This window comes from Trichechus manatus, unplaced genomic scaffold (genome assembly GCF_000243295.1).
Source record: "Trichechus manatus latirostris isolate Lorelei unplaced genomic scaffold, TriManLat1.0 scaffold00077, whole genome shotgun sequence".
In the NCBI taxonomy this organism is placed as follows: domain Eukaryota; kingdom Metazoa; phylum Chordata; class Mammalia; order Sirenia; family Trichechidae; genus Trichechus; species Trichechus manatus.
In genome coordinates, this window is record NW_004444013.1 from 2,890,994 (window position 1) to 2,908,235 (window position 17,242).

General features: G+C 47.0%; 1 protein-coding gene across 1 annotated transcript in view; it reads left to right on the forward strand.

Moving 5' to 3' along the window:
• RCC1L (RCC1 like) overlaps window positions 1–17,242 on the forward strand; it is a 50,420-nt gene that overhangs the window by 18,975 nt on the left and 14,203 nt on the right. Inside the window, exons 7-10 of the mRNA XM_004380772.2 lie at window positions 2,157–2,338; window positions 7,966–8,053; window positions 8,876–9,049; window positions 11,386–11,471. Coding sequence (XP_004380829.1) covers window positions 2,157–2,338; window positions 7,966–8,053; window positions 8,876–9,049; window positions 11,386–11,471 — 530 coding nt within the window. The remainder of the gene's footprint in view (window positions 1–2,156; window positions 2,339–7,965; window positions 8,054–8,875; window positions 9,050–11,385; window positions 11,472–17,242) is intronic.

The following is a 17,242-nucleotide window of genomic DNA, read 5'->3' on the forward strand; positions in this document are numbered from 1 at the left end:
TTTATAATCCTGCAGCATTTTCAATTACTTGTTTAAATTTTTTTTAACATGTAATTATTTGGTGGTGCAGTGGCTAAAGCGCTCAGCTGCTAGCCAGAAGGTCAGTGGTCGAACCCTCCAGCCCCTCTGCGGTAGAAAGATGTGGCTTCTTTAAAGATTTACAGCCTTGGAAACCCTATGTGGCAGTTCTGCTCTGCCTATAGGGTTGCTCTGAGTTGGAATGCACTGGACGGCAACGAGTTTAATATTTGGTATATACAAAAGATACGTGAAAGTAAATTATGAAATGTGATGATAAAATGAGAACTTGTGAAACCACCACCCAGTTTAAGACCTAGAAAACTCCCAATACTGCAGACTCTACCTGTGTGTTCCTCCCTGTTGTCCTGCTCTGTTCCTTGTCCTTTCCCGCAGGGATACACTATCCTGAATTTTGTCTTTATTACTTCTTTCTTTGAGGGAAGAAAATTAAATACATGTATATACTTGGACACATTTTTCTAAACACTGTGTTGATCAGTTTTGCTTATTTTGGGGGTCATATTGCATGTAGTCTTCTGTGACTTGCTTTATGTTTCTTAAGATTCAGCCATGTTGTTATATGTATCTGCAGTTCACTCATATTTACATCTGTATGATATTCCATCATAAGACTATATCTCAATTTATCCGTTTTCCTGTTGATAGACGTTTGAATGGTTAACAGGTTTTTGCTATAACCAGCAATGACCATCTGTATATGTCCATCTGTGTATGTTTCCCCATATACATGTTCAAGAGTTTCTGTACTGAAGATTCCTAGGTGTGGAATTGCTAGCGTATAGATACGCATATATATTCAAATTATTGTTTTCCAAAATAGTTTTAACAAGTGACCCTCACAGTAGCAGGGTGTGTCACCTTTGTACCTCAGCCTGTCCAAGGCTTGATATTGTCCACTTTAAAATTTTTGCCTGTCTTGTGGATGTGAAATAGCATCTCGTTGTGGTTTTAATTTGCATTTTCCTAAACTCCTGAGAGTGACCATCTTTTTATGTGTTTATTGGTGAGTCTTGTTTTTTCTCTGAAACATACGTAGTGTCTGTGCCTGTTTTTTTATGTTGGCTTATTTATCTTTTTCTTATTGAGTTTTGGGAATTCTTTATATATTTTATACATGTATCTTTTATCAGTTGTAGCATTGCAAATATTTTTTCCCAGCTTATGGCTTGTCTGTCTATTTGAGTTTTTAATTTTAACAACTGTATTTTTCATTTCTAATTGTTTTGTTTTCAAATTTGCCTGACCATTTTGATAGACTCTTGTTCCTGCTTTTGTTCTGCACACAGGAGTTATTTTTTTAACTTTGTGTCTCAATTCTAGTGTCTAAAGTCTACAGAGTATAAATTGGTTGTTTGTGGATTCTGTTGACTCTCGCTCGTGATGGCATTTTTCCTGGCGTGTTTGGTAATTTTTGATTATGAGCTCATATTCAATTGAACTTAATTTGTGGGAACCCTGAGGGCCTAAATTGGCGATGTTTTCCTCCAGAGAGGATTTGGATTTTGCCTTTTGCCAAGGGGTGCTACCAATCTGATACCACATTGACTCTCTCTGAAGAGCCCTGGCTTAAAGCAGGAGTCTAAGGTTTAGTGTTCTGCCCTTACCTGCTGCCCAGAGCAGTGCTGGTGCTGATGTTTGTCCTCAGGGCAAGCCCTATCTTGTGTGTCTGCTTACTGTTCCCCACACTATCCCCTAGGCCAGTTTCAGTTTCTGTTTTTTGAGGGGAGAGTGGGGTGGGATGGCAGGTTGGGGTAGGCTTTAGAGATTTCCTTTATTTTCTAGCAAGCCCCACAGTACGTTAGCAATTGCTTGTTGTCATTTAGGCAGGGTCTGATAGATTCATTGCTTAGTGGTATTCCATCTTGCAAAATTTTCTAACTTGAGTCAGTTCTGGAAAATTCCAAGGGTTTTAAAAATATGCGAGTTACAATTATGTATTTTTCCCCCTAAGAGAACAAGGAGAAGGAAGTTGTGTGAGCATGCAGAGGAGCAGATTAGGATTTCAGAGTTGATATTTTTAAAGTGCTTAGAATGGTGCTTGGCACATAGTCAGGCTATGTAAGTGTTTGCTGAAAGAATAAATAAGTAAAAGTAAGTATTTTCCATTGTGTTAGGTCTGGGTCACTACAACATCAGCAGCGTGCCCACCCAGCTGGGTGGAGACCTTGCCGGAGTGAACATCATCCAGGTGGCCACCTATGGGGATTGCTGCCTGGCTGTGTCTGCAGATGGAGACGTCTTTGGCTGGGGGAACTCTGAGTACCTGCAGCTGGCCTCCACCACCGATTCCACACAGGTACTCGGTGACCTGCATTATGGTGCTGGGGGGCTTGGAAGTAGAAAGTGTTGAGGACATTTGTAAGAAGCTCTTCCCCAAGGAGCGACATAGAAAGTGCTGGTTAGTGCCTCACCTATTGTAAGAGTAATGCTCCTCAGGGTACTGGGTTCTTGTGATCTCACTGGAGCCTAGAAAGAAAGCTTAGGTTCAAGAGCCATCATTATCAATACTTAGATGAGCGAGTTCTGGTTTAGATCAATTTTTAGGTTATGTTTGGATGCCCCATTTTGTTCTGAAAGGGATACAAGGCTGTTTACACTAGTATCTCTGATGTCCTAGTATACTTTTTATTGCAGTATAACATATATGCCAGAAGAACGCAATCCTAAGTGTGCAGCCCAACCCAGGTCAAGCAGTAACCCTGACGGTCCTTCAGAGGCCCTGCCTGTGCCTGCTCCCAGCCCTCTGCCTCCTCCTCATCAAGGGAACCACTGTTGGTACAGTGGAGTTGTTAACATTTTATTAAGGGAAATTTCAAACAAAGAAAAGTAGAGATAATTGTATAAGTATTCCCTCTGTACTCATCGCCCAGCTTCATCAATTAATGACTGATAGCTAATTTTTAAAATTGAGATATAATTCATATACCATAAAATTCGTTTTAAAGCGTACAGTTCAGTGGTTTTTAGTATATTCATAAAGTTGTGCAACCATCACCACTATCTAATTCCAGAACATTTTTATCACTTCCCCCTCCAAAAACAAAAAACAAAAAAACACATACCCCTAGTGGCCAGTTTTCTTTCATCTATAATTCCATCTACTTTTCTGCTCTAGATTTTTTTTTTCCTCCCCCAAAATAAGCAGTTTATTACTCAGCTCGAGCAATACCTCTTGTCAGTTCCTCATGGCCCAGTTTGCACAGGGCCAGATGTTTGCCTGCGTGTGCAGTGGTCTGTACCACAGGAGAGGAACCCTGGAATTAGGAGGCTCTGAGCTTTTATGAAGCTGCTGACACATCTGCCCATCCTCTCCTCCCTAGAGAGAGGTTACTCATTACCCCGCAGTATAAGCAATTGCATGCAGGAATGCCCTGGATTTTTTTTAATCAAACCCTGGAAATATTTCTTCCATAAAAAATTTTAGCACATATCTCTAAAAGATAAGGACTGTTTTAAAAAATACTATATTCCTTAATATAATCAAACTTCTGACAAGATACAGAAGGATTTTAAAAATATATTAATAAATAAAGAAATCTAAGCAAGGAGAAACTAAAGGTCAAATAGTAAGACAAAAAAATGCATTCTTAATATCCTGGTACAGTTGTGCTAGAAGTGGTTGCAGATCTGGCTCTGAGCATCCTAGCAGCCAAAACAAAGAAGAAAACATGGTCATTTAAATGATTCATTGTTTCCATAAGATAAACAACAAGGCCAGAGAGAAATATCTTCTATAGCCTTCATGTGGGGGACAGATCCAGTGTCCTGTCATTGTTATCTATTGGGGCATTACAAATGACGACAAAACTTAGGAGCTTAAAACAACACACATTTATTATCTCACAGTTTCTATGAGTTAGGAATCTAGATGTGACTTAGCTAGGTCTTCTGGTTCTGTCTTTTAGAAGGCTGCAGTCATCTTAAGATTCATCTGGGATGGACCTGCTTCTGAGCTCACTTGGTGGTTGTTGGCACAATTCAGTTTCTTAAGGACTGCTGGACTGTGGGCTTCAGTTCCTTGCTGGCTCTTGGCCAGCCAACAATTAGCCAGGCTTTCCTTGGTCCCATACCATGTGAGCCTCTCCATAGGGCAGCTCACAATATGGCAGCTGGCTTCATCAGAGTGAGCAAGTGAGAAGCCCAGAGAGAGTGCCAGAAAGAAGCTGCAGTTTTTTTATAGTCTAATCTCAGAAGTGACATCCTATCACTTTTGCTGGTATTCTATTCATCTGAAGCAAGTTACTAGGTCCACCCCACACACATAAGGACATGGGTGCCATCTTGGAAGCAGCCTACCACTGTCATGGGTGGTGACCTCAGTCTCACCCTGTCAGTGCTGGCAGTGGTGGGTTTCTAGTGGCTGTTTGCAAGAGCATTTCTCAGCATTAGCTGAGGGCATTGTGCCAGAGCAGAGTTGAGTAAAGATGTTCCCTAAGAGCCATACAGAGAAGGCTTAGCCCAGCTCTGACAGCCCAGCTCTACTGAGGCATGCATTCACGCTTTTATTCCTTTGAGTAAATTTAGGGACTATTATCTTCCAGCTGTCTCCATTTGAAAGTGAAAAATAAAGGTTCATGTCTGTCACTGAAGCACTTAAAATCTGTTTTCTAAAGTTATTCCTTAATAAAGGCGCCAAGACCAGTATCGTTGTGCTGGAAAGGTCAGTTGGCCACACTTCACTCTTGGAACCACTGACCCTCCCACCTCTCACTCTCAGCAAAAGAGTGAGTTTAGTGGAGAAAACAGAGGCTATCAGAAGGGAACATTCATTTTCCACCATGAATCCTACACTCTTACCTGTGCCTGTACCCACACTACCTTTTGTCACAGTGGAGGAGGTGTCTCTCTTCCTTTGGAGGCTGATTCTTCTCTCTGTGCACTGGGTCCCATCTCTTCCACCTTCTCAGAACCTATTCCGTCTGCTGCGATTTCTCTTCCGTAACTTCAACCTGTCTCCCTTTACTGGGTCCTCCCCATCAGTATGTACACCTGATTCATGTGTCTCCCATCTAAAAATCCTTGTCTGGGATCCTCTCTCTTCTCCTGTCTCTGCTCCTTCACCTTATCTCTTGCTTCCTCTTCTAGGCCAAACTTCTCAAGAGCTGCATTTATTTGCTGCCTCCACTGCCTCGTCTTCTACTCATTCTTTAGTCTATTCCACTTACCTTTTACCCATATCCGTTTGCTGCATGGCTCTTGCTAGGGTTGCCTGTCACTTTCGTGACGTTAAAAATAATAATCTAGAGAACAATTTCCAATCCTTTTCTTTCTTGACCTTTCAGCAGCATTGATATTGACCATGACATGCTGATCATCTTTGTGAAAACACCCTTCCTTTTGCCCATGTGACTACATTCTTGTAGTACTCTTTTGCATGTGTAGTTGTTCCTTCATTGTCTCATTTCCTTGTTCTCCTCTCCTCTAAGGCCTTTGTTATGGATTGAATTGTGTCCCAACAAAATAAATGTATCAACTTGGCCAGGCCGTGATTCCCAGTATTGTGTGGTTGTCCACCATTTTGTGATCTGATGTGATTATCCTATGTGTTATAAATCCTAACCTCTATGATGTTAATGAGGCAGGATTAGAGGCAGTTATGTTAATAAGTAGGACTCAATCTACAGGATTAGACTGTATCTTGAGTCAGTCTCTTTTGAGATATGAAAGAGAGAATCGAGCAGAGAGGAGAGGGACCTCATTACCACCAAGAAAGACGAGCCAGGAGCGGAGCGCGTCCTTTGGACCCATGGTCGCTGTGCTGAGAAGCTCCTAGACCAGGGGAAGATTGATGACAAGGATCGTCCCCCAGAGCCGACAGAGACAGAAAGCTTTCCCCTGGAGCTGGTGCCCTGAATTTGGACTTCTAGCCTCCTAAACTGTGAGAGAATAAACTTCTATTTGTTAAAGCATCCACTTGTAGTATTTCTGTTATAGCAGCACTAGATGACTAAGACAGCCTTTAAATGTTGAAGATCCTCAAAGCTTGGTCTGTATTCTCCCTTTAGAAGAGCTTCTCAGCATTTGCAGCTTCAATTACTCTCTCTATGCTAATAACTCTACAGCAGGGTAGTGGTAGTGTTAGACCTTGTCAAACTTCATGAAGAGTCAGCATCAGCACAAAGCTGATTCCTTTGAGGTGGAGGTCAGACATACCTCCCCTCTTCAACCTTTTTACCAATTCTGACACCAGCCGTCCTCCCTTCTCTGCTGGGTTTGATAATTCATTGCAATGGCCACACAGAACTCACAGATCATACAACTATATGGTTTATTAGGGAAGTAACATGGGATCAGGATTATCTTGGAAGTAATTCAGCATACAGTTCTTCGATCAGGATAGCTTCTTCTTGGCTGCTGCCGCTAGGCCCCTGTTCAGGCCTGGCCTTCTCTGCCCCTGCCTGGGCTTGGCCATGGCCCCTGCCTGGGCTTGGCCATGGCCCCTGCTTGGGCTTGTGTTGTAGCTCTTTCAGCTCCACCAGTAAGTGCCCGGAGGCACCCCACGCCACCAGCAAGCCTCCTCCTGCCCGAAGGCCCTCAACTCTCTTGCTCTGTGCTTCGGCAAGCCCACTGTAGCTGCCTCGCTCTGTGGGCCAGGAAGCCCACTACGCCATCTCGCGCCAGTCTCCTGGTTCTGCTGCCGCTGCGCTAGTGCTGCAACTCTATCTCCTATGTCTCAGAGGTTCTCCGTGCAGGGACCCTAGGTCCAAAGGACGTGCTTTCCTCCAGGCTCTTCTTGATGGTAGTGAGGGATGGGTGCTTATATAAGCAAGTGACTCAATCTTGTTGGGCTGATTTTATGTACCCTATTTGCATAATAACTGACCAATCCCCTCTCTGCACTAAACTGGCCAATCCGCTTGTATGTGGCTCCATCTATTTGCATAATAACTGACATTTTCTACTGGTAGGGGCTGGCTTCTTCCCCGTGTAAAAGTCACAAGCTTCTCCAAAGGACTAGGGCAACTGTTAACAACTGCTCAGGGCCCAGGGGGAAAATCTCCCAAGCTATTTCCTTTTTCTCCCTTTTTCACAGAACCAAGCAAAAGGCTACATAAAGAAACTATCTCACCACACTTTCCAGCTTGCATCTCAGACCCAGACTTCTGGGTTCTAGACATCTCTAAGTACCACTTGACGTTTATACGTGGCTGTCTCTAGGCACTACAAGTTCAGTTTGTCCAAAACTGAGCCCACGTTCATGCTCCCTCAGTCCTGGTCCTTGTCCATTGTTACATGACCATCTGATCTGATCACGCCTCTGACTGTGTCTTCCCTCTGCTTAGAACGCTTACTGGCTTCTCATTGCATTTAAGATAAAGACCAAATCCTTACCGTGGCCTGCATGTACCCTGCAGGTTCTGACCATGCTTTTCTGTCCCTGTCATCTTGTACCCTGTCCCCCTTGTTCTCCCTGTTTCTGCCACTCTGACCTTCTTGATGCCCCTTGAGTGTGCCGCGCTCCCCTCGTTCCCTTCGCATGTGCCAGCTCCTCGACTTGGAATGTTCTTCCCTTTTCCCCATGCCTAGTTAACTCCTTCTCATCCTTCAGATCTCAGGACAAATGAAGCCTTCCTCGACTGTTCTCCCCACAAACTAGATCAAGTCCCCTCTTGTATGCTCTCAGAGACCCTGGTACTTTCCTTCATTGCGTTTAGCACAAATGTGATCGATCCTATGTCCTTTTTGGTTAGCATCTGCCTCCTGCACCAGACTAGCAATCTGTGGGCAGAAACCAGGTCTCTTTCACTCCCCACTGTATCCCCAGCACCTAGTTAGGTGTTTAGTATCGGTTAGATGTCTAAGAATTTTTTGTGGAGGGAATGAATGAACTGGGACTCATTTACTTTGTACATAAAACCAGAATACTCCCGAGTTCTTGCTGGTTTGTGTTTTCTAACCATGCGAACTCTTTCTTTTTGGCAGGTTAATGTCCCCCGGTACCTACCCTTCTCAGGAGTGGGAAAGGTGAAGCAGGCCGCATGTGGTGGCACTGGCTGTGCTGTATTGAATGGTGAGAACCTCTTACAAGCAATTCACTGGGAAGCTGTAGGTGGGTTGGCCAGGGACATAGTCAATGTCCATTGGATCTGTAGGCCATAGACCTCAGTATAAGGAAGGGAACATGGCCATGGGAAGAGCTAGTTGGACTGAATTCAGTTATTAGAGGGTGAGAGTGAAATTCCTGACAGAAAGATAACAGCCTGTGATTTATATGTAGACAGCAGCAGAGCTTAGTCATGCTATGGCAGACCTGGAGTGGAGAATGAGCTACCTAATTCCCTTCCCTTAGCCTGGGTCAGACACTCTAGATCTTCCTTCTCCCGAGAGGCTGTGTCAAGAAAGAAAAGGCAGATGGGATAAGACCCTTAGAGTCTGCATCCCAAGGTCTGTGCCCCAGATTAAACGTCCAGCACCACTGATGACCAGAAAATCATTTCTAAGAATTTTTAGAATCTGGCCAGAAGTTGTCGATGTGCTTGGCCTGGTCTCGTGATCAGCGTGAAACTTAGAGCTATTGCTAGGGGAAGGTGTCCGTCTGAGGTTCTCCTTGTTCATGTGGGTGGATGGTCCATCCAGGTTACCCTCAAGATGTGGGAAGGTTATGTTCTGAGATTGGTCAGCTGGCTAGGCATGTTCCACAAGCAAGAAGTAAAGCAGGAGGAAGAGGAAGAGAGAAACGTCTTCTTTTAAATCTCTGTCAGTGTGTTCCTGCCAAGCAAGGAGACAGAATGCCTGTGTGGTTGTAACAGTTCTCTGTGTGCAGCTGAAGTGTCTGGTGAGGGAGGGCTGCTCTTCGGTTGACTTTCTGACCATTGTTTTTACTGTGATGTAGGAGAAGGACATGTTTTCGTCTGGGGCTACGGAATTCTTGGGAAAGGACCAAACCTAGTGGAAACTGCTCTTCCAGAAATGATTCCGCCCACTCTCTTTGGTTTGACGGAGCTCAGCCCAGAAATCCAGGTTTCCCGCATTCGATGTGGACTCAGCCACTTTGCTGCACTTACCAGTAAGTGACCAAGCCTATCTAGCCCCCGAGTGACACTGGTGAAGGGCCACCTTTTCAGTTTCAGGCCAAAACTGTGGGCAGCTGTCAGTGTTCCATCCATGCAGTGGTGTCGCGCCTTGGGATGGATAAGCAGAGAGTGGTTTGGCTTGGACTGTAGACTGTGTCTTTTGTTCATCCTGGAGTTTTGCTTTTGGTTTATTTGGTTTGTGGTTCGGCTAATGGTAAAGTGATTTTCTCAAGAGGACACTAGCTGGTGGTAGGAGGAGGGGACCCCTGAGTATGGCAGGGTGCTGGAGGAAACCAGCCGAGGTTTGGTGAGTCCACGGTGGGTAATTAGGAAATGAATATGTGGGGCTTAATCCTGTTCCCTGGCCAACCAAACCCTGATCTAACCCAGGAACATGGAACAAGAGGCAGATTTGCAAGGCCATCCTGTGGTTTTATGGAAGCACATCCCCTCAATTTCTCCAGAGTGAGAGGGGAGAGAATGATCAAAGGGAAGGCTGAAAAAGATTTGCCAAATGACAAAGGCGTAAGATGTCTCTGCTTTTCTTGATCACGTTTCTGATTCCTCCACAGTCCCTCTTGGTTCAGTTTGCTGCTCTTCGCTGACATGAATAGTATAACAGTACTAATTCATTTCATTTGGTGATTCTCAAGGAAATTAACCGTTTTCTTGCAATTAAAAATTCGTTGAGCCCCACGGTAAGTAATTGTTTAGTTTTGGTGTTGACCACCCAGGCCTGCATGGTCAGTGTGGGTTGTCCTTATTTGTGTCTCGGGCCCAGTTCTAAGGCGAGTCCTGACTGCTGCTCGGTTCTTGTCTGATTCTAGGCCTGGGGGCCTCCCAGCATGCAGGCTCCAGCATGGAGGGTTAGGGCTGGGTTGGCATCTTGTCTGGCTCTGTCTGTATTAAAGGAACAAGTGGTGGCTGTGATGGCTGAAGGAGAGGATTCCTCCTACCACCTAACCTGGGTCAGCTGCTTCCATTTGAAAATTGAGTCTAGGTCTTGTGACTTTTTTTAAAGCTGTTTTGATTTAGCAAATAAGAATCATCATGGACTAATCTTAGGAGTAACAGATACCTCTTTTCCAGAATGTTCTGAGGCTTTGACTATGTGCAAAGTCATATACTTGGGAATCCATCAAGATTACTTGGCTAGAGTAGGGCATTTATTTTCTGTCTGCTGTCATGCCATGTTGCTGTTTCAGGTCACACTGAAATGAAATCTCTGCCTAGATTTCCCCCAGGACCCAATAGCTCCCCCTAAGTGCTGGTGACTACCACTCCGTGGAGGGGGCATCGGACCTCAGGCTTCTGTGTGTCTGTGTGCCCAGCGTTCGCATGTGGCCACCTGGGAATTGAAATGGGTTGGTGTACCCCGAGGTCTGCTAACACCCATTTGGTGCCCACCTGAGTTGTTCTGTTAAACACATAAAAGCTGAGGTGGAGGATCAAGAGCGAGGGCCAGACCGGAGAGGCGGTGACAGCCAGTCACAGTGATCAGCCTTTGGCCAGACTCGGGGAGGTGAAATGGAGGCCTCTGTGCCAGTGTCCAAACTGATGTGGACTGAACAGCTCCTGACCAGGCCTGGGGTCCCTTCCTGGAGGCACACATTCTCAGGGCCCAATCTAGACCTGGTCCCCTGGGTTATACTCCTAAAGCCCCGTTCTTTTCCTTCATAACACTTTTTACAATTTGTAAGTATGGATTTATGGTTTCATGATTTGTTTATTTCTAGCTCTGACTAGATGGAGCCCTGTGAGGACAAGAGCCAAGTCTGCCAGTCACTGTCCTGTCCCCAGCTCCCAGCACAGACACAGACCGGGCGCATATATGCACCCAGTCACCTTGTGTCACTTGACTGAGTGTTCCCCAAACAGGGAAGCCCAAACAAGGATGACACATGGTCCTACTTCTCCCTCTGCCAAGTTAGAAAGCCTAGGGTGTGAGCAGGGTTTGAGGATGCTCAGATTTCAGGATTTGTGAGGAAAGCATTTGGTCGGAGCTAACTGTGGGCAGGGGGTGTGGGTGAGGGGTGAGCAAGTGGGCTCTGGACACAGGAGCCCTTGTGAGCACCGTTGCCTGCATGCACAGATCTCCCTGGGTGGACACAGCGTAAAGCCTGGGCTTGGACATTTCAGTATGAGAGCATTATCTTAGACACTTGCCTTTCCCTTTAAAAGAAAACCGTAATCCCTAATAAAATGTCAAAGTTTACTGTCGGGCTGTTTGTACTCAGTTCTAGAAAGCCTATTCTTATGACCCTTCCTCTTTGCAGACACTTGCTCTTGGCACAGCCCCAACCATGCCTCTGTTTTTATTTCTTTGCAGACAAAGGAGAGCTGTTTGTATGGGGCAAGAACATCCGAGGGTGCCTGGGGATCGGTCGCCTGGAGGACCAGTATTTCCCATGGAGGGTAAGGCTGGACTGGGCAGGCCTGAGGACAGGCCCGTAGAGCAGGTGCCCAGTGTGCAGTCGGGACAGGGCAAGGCCCAAAGGAACTCCTCAGGTGCTCAGGCTGCAGGACTTATGCAGCTTGGCTTCTGGGGGGGTGTCACCTCACTTCTGGGGCCCATTAATTGAGTGGCCCACCCTAAGTGTTCCAGCCCCATGTTGCCCTGCCAACACCATGTTGGAGGCAGTCCAAGGTGAAACAGAGCAAAGGGACACAGGCACCTGTGCATGAGAGACACAGAGCAGAGGGACACAGGGGCACCCGTGCATGACAGACACAGAGCAGAGAGACATGGGGCACCGCTCATCAGAGACACAGCAGAGAGACATAGGGCACCCACGCATCAGAGCCACAGAGCAGAGGGACACAGGGCACCGTGTATCAGAGACACAGAGCAGAGAGACACGGGGCACCCGCATATCAGAGACACAGCAGAGAGACATGGGGCACTGCTCGTCAGGGACACAGAGCAGAGAGACACAGGAGCATCTGCGCATGAGAGACACAGAGCAGAGAGACACAGGGCACCGTGTATCAGAGACTCAGAGCAGAGAGAGACATGGGGCACCTGCACATCAGAGCCACAGAGCAGAGAGACATGGGGCACCTGTGCGTCAGAGACACAGCAGAGAGACACGGGCACCCATGCGTCAGAGCCACAGAGCAGAGAGACACAGGGGCACCTGTGCATCAGAGACACAGCAGAGAGACACGGGCACCTGTGCATCAGAGACACAGAGCAGAGAGATACGGGGCACCCGCACATGAGAGACACAGAACAGAGAGACACAGGGCACCGTGTATCAGAGACACAGAGCAGAGAGAGACACTGGGGCACCTGCGTATCAGAGACATAGAGCAGAGAGACACAGGAGCACCTGCGCATGAGAAACAGAGCAGAGAGACATGGGGCATCCGTGCGTCAGAGACACAGAGCAGAGAGACACAGGAGCACTTGTGCATGAGAGACACAGAGCAGAGAGACATGGGGCATCCGCGAATCAGAGCCACAGAGCAGAGAGACATGGGGCACCTGTGCATCAGAGACACAGAACAGAGAGACATAGGGCACCTGTGCATCAGAGCCACAGAGCAGATAGACACGGGGCACCCGTGCATCAGAGACACAGAGCAGAGAGGCATGGGGCACCCGCACATCAGAGACAGAGCAGAGAGACACGGGACACCCGTGCATCAGAGACACAGAACAGAGAGACACAGGGCACCTGTGCATCAGAGCCACAGAGCAGATAGACACGGGGCACCCGTGCATCAGAGACACAGAGCAGAGAGGCATGGGGCACCCGCACATCAGAGACACAGAGCAGAGAGACATGGGACACCCGTGCATCAGAGACACAGAACAGAGAGACACAGGACACCTGTGCATCAGAGCCACAGAGCAGATAGACACGGGGCACCCGTGCATCAGAGACACAGAGCAGAGAGACACGGGACACCCGTGCATCAGAGAGGAGCAAGCTGCAGGCAGGGTGTTGTGAGGCTCTCAAGAGGGAGAATAGTTGAAATGAAAAAGTTAGCACGTAGGAGCTGTTTCTTATGGCCCACGGATTGGAATGGTTTACAGTGAGTTGAAAAAAAAGCAGAATGTTTAATATTGAGAGTGCCTAACCACAGCCACCAAAGTGAAAAAGAAGTGTTTCTTAGGGGTAGGATGCAATTAGACAAAAAGGCTCATTTCAGAGTTAAAGGGAAAAAGGTTTTTCCTTGAACTGTAGTTTATCTTAGTATTGTTTACTATGTCAGTTCTTTAAGTTCTAAAAAGAATGTTCTGTCGTTTTTTTTTCAATACTAAACATATGCGTGTGGCAAAAACTTTAAAAGCTACGAAATGGAGTATGCAAGATTAGTCTTCCAGTCCCGTCTCTTGTCCCTCAAGGCAGCCGTCGTGCTGGTCATTTATGTTCCCTTCCGGAGAGTCTCTGCTTAGAGAACACACAAGCGTGCGCGCGCACGTATATGTGTGACCGTGTGTGTGTGAGCGTGAGCATGTGTGTAAGTATGCACTTGTGAGTGTGTGCGTGCATGTGTGAGCGTGTGTGTGTGTTAGCGTGTGTGGGCATATGCGTGTGAGCGTGTGTGTGTGTTAGCGTGTGTGGGCATATGTGTGTGAGCGTGTGTGTGTGAGCATGTGCATGCAAAAGTATCTTTGTTTGAAGGTTGGATTTTAATATGCCTTGAAATTGTGAAAAATATTTTTTAAAAACACTTGTAAAAATGTAAAAGGAATGTATATTTTAAATAAAATAAGGATTTATCTGTCAGAAACCCAAATGCAAAATGTTTCAAGGCATTTTGGTATTTTAGGGCTTTCTGACTGCATCTTAGTTCCCTAGTGCTGCTGTAACAACAAATACCACAAGTGGGTGGCTTTAGAGAACAGAATTTTTTTTTTTCTTACTGTTCTGGAAGTTAAAAGCCCAAATCAGGGTCTCTGTCATGTCAATTCCTTCCTTGTCGGTAGTCCCAGCGTTCCTTGGCTCTTGACGATCCTCATGTGTCTGTCTCCCCATTTGCATCTGTACGTGTGGCTCTTTCTATAACTCAGAAGTGACTTGGATTTAGGATCCACCCTCCACTGGTGTGACCTCAGCTGGCTGATTGATTAGATTGCATTATGTGGGTGATTGCATTAGATTACACCCACAGGTATAGGGGTGAGAAGTCCAGCACACATTTTGGGAGAACACAGTTTGGTCTGTAATGGATTGTTTCCTTGCCCTTCCCTCAGCTGCTACTTCTCCTGGTTCCCTGTGAACCAGCAGGTCCTGACTCTGCGAAAACCTGTCAATGGAGTCTCTGAGAGAACAAGTGAAAATGGAGACTTTAAACTTGTTAGGAATAAATGTTTGTATATCAGAGTTGTTTCCAAGATGGTTGGTGCTTGAAGCTAGTTTCTGAGCCTGGAAACGTCACACGCCAGGAGCGGAGAGTCAGTTTGGTATGTGGTGTACAGTACTTCCGATAATGTGAACGTCAAGAACTTACCTATCCCCCTTGTTTTCCTGGTAATTCCTTACAGCTCTTTCTTCAGGCCCACCAAAAAGGACTTCTTTCTGAGGGGAAGCTTAAGGATCTGGGTTTAGATGATGAGCGCTGTCACGCGGGCCTACCTGCCTGTCTTTGTTTCCTCCAAGTTAGAGTGGCGATCAAGTCATGGAATAAAATTTTAAATGAATAACCTTTTCCTGATTAAATGACGTGTGTAGAGCATCTGTGTCTGGTGGTGCTGGAGGCAGCAAGCTGCTGGAGACTGGCACCCCTGACGTCCAGTTGCTTTTCCCCTGCTCTGGCTCCTTACTCACCAGACCTGCCTGGTCACCCACGTGCTCAGGGAAAGAATACTGTGGTCTGTTCCTGTGGCGCTGTGCTGCCCGCCCTCTTGCATATCCTGTGAGCCCTGAGTGCTTGTGCACAAGGCTGATTTGTCCCCTTGTCACCTGGGGGCTTGAGGGCATTGGGTGAAGGGGAGGGCTAGAAAGGGTGGTGTTGAGGCCCGATTCTGTGGTCCGTCCTGCTCTGTGTGAGCTTGGGTACTCGAGGCCAGGACTCTCAGAGGGGAATGGTGTCAGCAACTAGGCTCTGGATCCATGAGGTGGATTTCTTATGGAGTAGAGTAGTCTGCTTTTGGTTAGCTGGACTCTGCTTCAGTCTGTTTTTTGTTTAGTATAGGTGACTTTCATTTTATTCTTTAAAAAATGATGTTTTGTAATTAGTTTTCAATGGGGAAATATGCAACATCATTTTAACAGTATTGCAGAAAAGAAAACAGAATAGTAAAGCCTGTTTGTAGCTCATACAATGGTACTAGCTGGTTCTACTTAGACTCGTAGAACCTGGGGTTTTCTGACACATGTGGCCCAGGAGGTGACATGTGAGCCACCTGATTTGAACCTCTCCTTCCAGAACCTTTCCAGGACATATTTTCCTGCTAAACATTGATACTCAGAGCTCAGAGAGGTTAAGTGATTGCTTTGAAGTCACACAGGCACAGACCTGTGCATGTCCCTTGCTGGGCTCCCCTGCCAGGGCCAGTGTAGCTTTGGAAGCACCAACTTAGAGACCCTCTGACTTCCAGGCTTCGTTTAACCACAGGTGGTTCTGACAAGCCAGAAGAAATGCAGTTTTCAAAGGTGGCCCACTGGAGCAGTACCCCTTCTGCTGGTATCTGAATGCTCTCCTTTCTCAGCGGCTTAGCATTGGCTCACCTCTTGCTCCTGTGAAGGAAATGACAGGTGCAGCCACGTGGGGGAGGCAGCTGCCCTGGCTCCAATGCAGTCTTCTCACAGCGCCTGTCTCTTACCTGGTGGGCGTTTGTTTTAGGAAATGTAATTGTGGAGAGAGATGTCCCAAAACGTATTCTGCTCAAACATTTAAGAGTTACTAAGGCTAAATGTGGTTTTGATTTTTGGAACTATTTCCCTTTGTAATAATGCTCTATGTGTAAATTGGTTTAGTATTGTTGTTAGGTGCTGTTGAGTAGGTTCCAACTCAGTGACCCTATGTACAACAGAATGAAACACTGCCTGGTCCTGGACTATCCTCTTTGCAATGTTTGAGCCCATTGTTGCAGCCACTGTGTCAATCCATCTTGTCAAGGGTCTTCCTCTTTTTCTCTGACCCTCTACTTTACCAAGCATGGTGTCCTTCTCCAGGGACTGATCCCTCTTGCTAACATGTCCAAAGTATGTGAGACAAAGTCTTGCCGTCCTTGCTTCTAAGGAGCGTTCTGGCTGTTTAGAATAGAAACTCCTTTTAACCTTGACTAGGACAGAAGTATGAGTCGAAATAGACTCGATGGCAAGAGGTTTGGTTTGTGGTGTTAGGACAAAACTAAACCATGAGAGAGGGCATCCTTCTCTTGGCCAGGGTTCGGAGGCTGGGTGAGACTGCTCACCAGGGGAAGCTGGAGCCTTAGCTCTGCCCCTATGCCCAGAGAGGGCCCTCAGAGCTGGATTCTCAGAGTCCTCGAAGCTGGGCCATCAAAACCCTCCGTGACCTCAGAAGCCTCAAAGAACACAGAGCCGTCAAGCCCTCAGAGCACATGGAGACCTCAGAGACCACAGAACATGCAGAGCACTCAGAACACACAGAGCCCACAGAATTCTTAGAGTCCACAGAGTCCCCAGAGACCTCAGAGTCTACAGATCCCTCAGAGCACCCAAGGTCCTCAGAGCACACACAGCCCTCAGGGCCCTCAGAACACTCAGGGCCCTCAGAATACACAGAGCAGACAGAGCCATCAGAGCCCTCAGAGCCCTCAGAGCCCTCAGAGCACATAGAGCCCTCAGAGCACACAGAGCAAACAGAGCCCTCGGAGCACACAGAGCCCACAGAGCCCTCAGAGCACACACAGTACAGAGCACACAGAGCCCTCAGAGCACACAGAGCCCTCAGAGCACACAGAGCCCTCAGACCCCTCAGAGCCCTCAGAGCACACAGAGCACACAGAGCCCACAGAGCACACAGAGCCCTCAGAGCACACAGAGCCCTCAGAGCCCACAGAGCACACAGAGCCCTCAGAGCACACAGAGCCCTCAGAGCACACAGAGTGCACAGCACACAGAGCCCTCAGAGCACACAGAGTGCACAGCACACAGCACACAGAGCCCTCAGAGCACACAGAGCCCTCAGAGCCCACAGAGCACACAGAGCCCTCAGAGCCCTTAGAGCCCACAGAGCACACAGAGCCCTCAGAGCACACAGAGCCC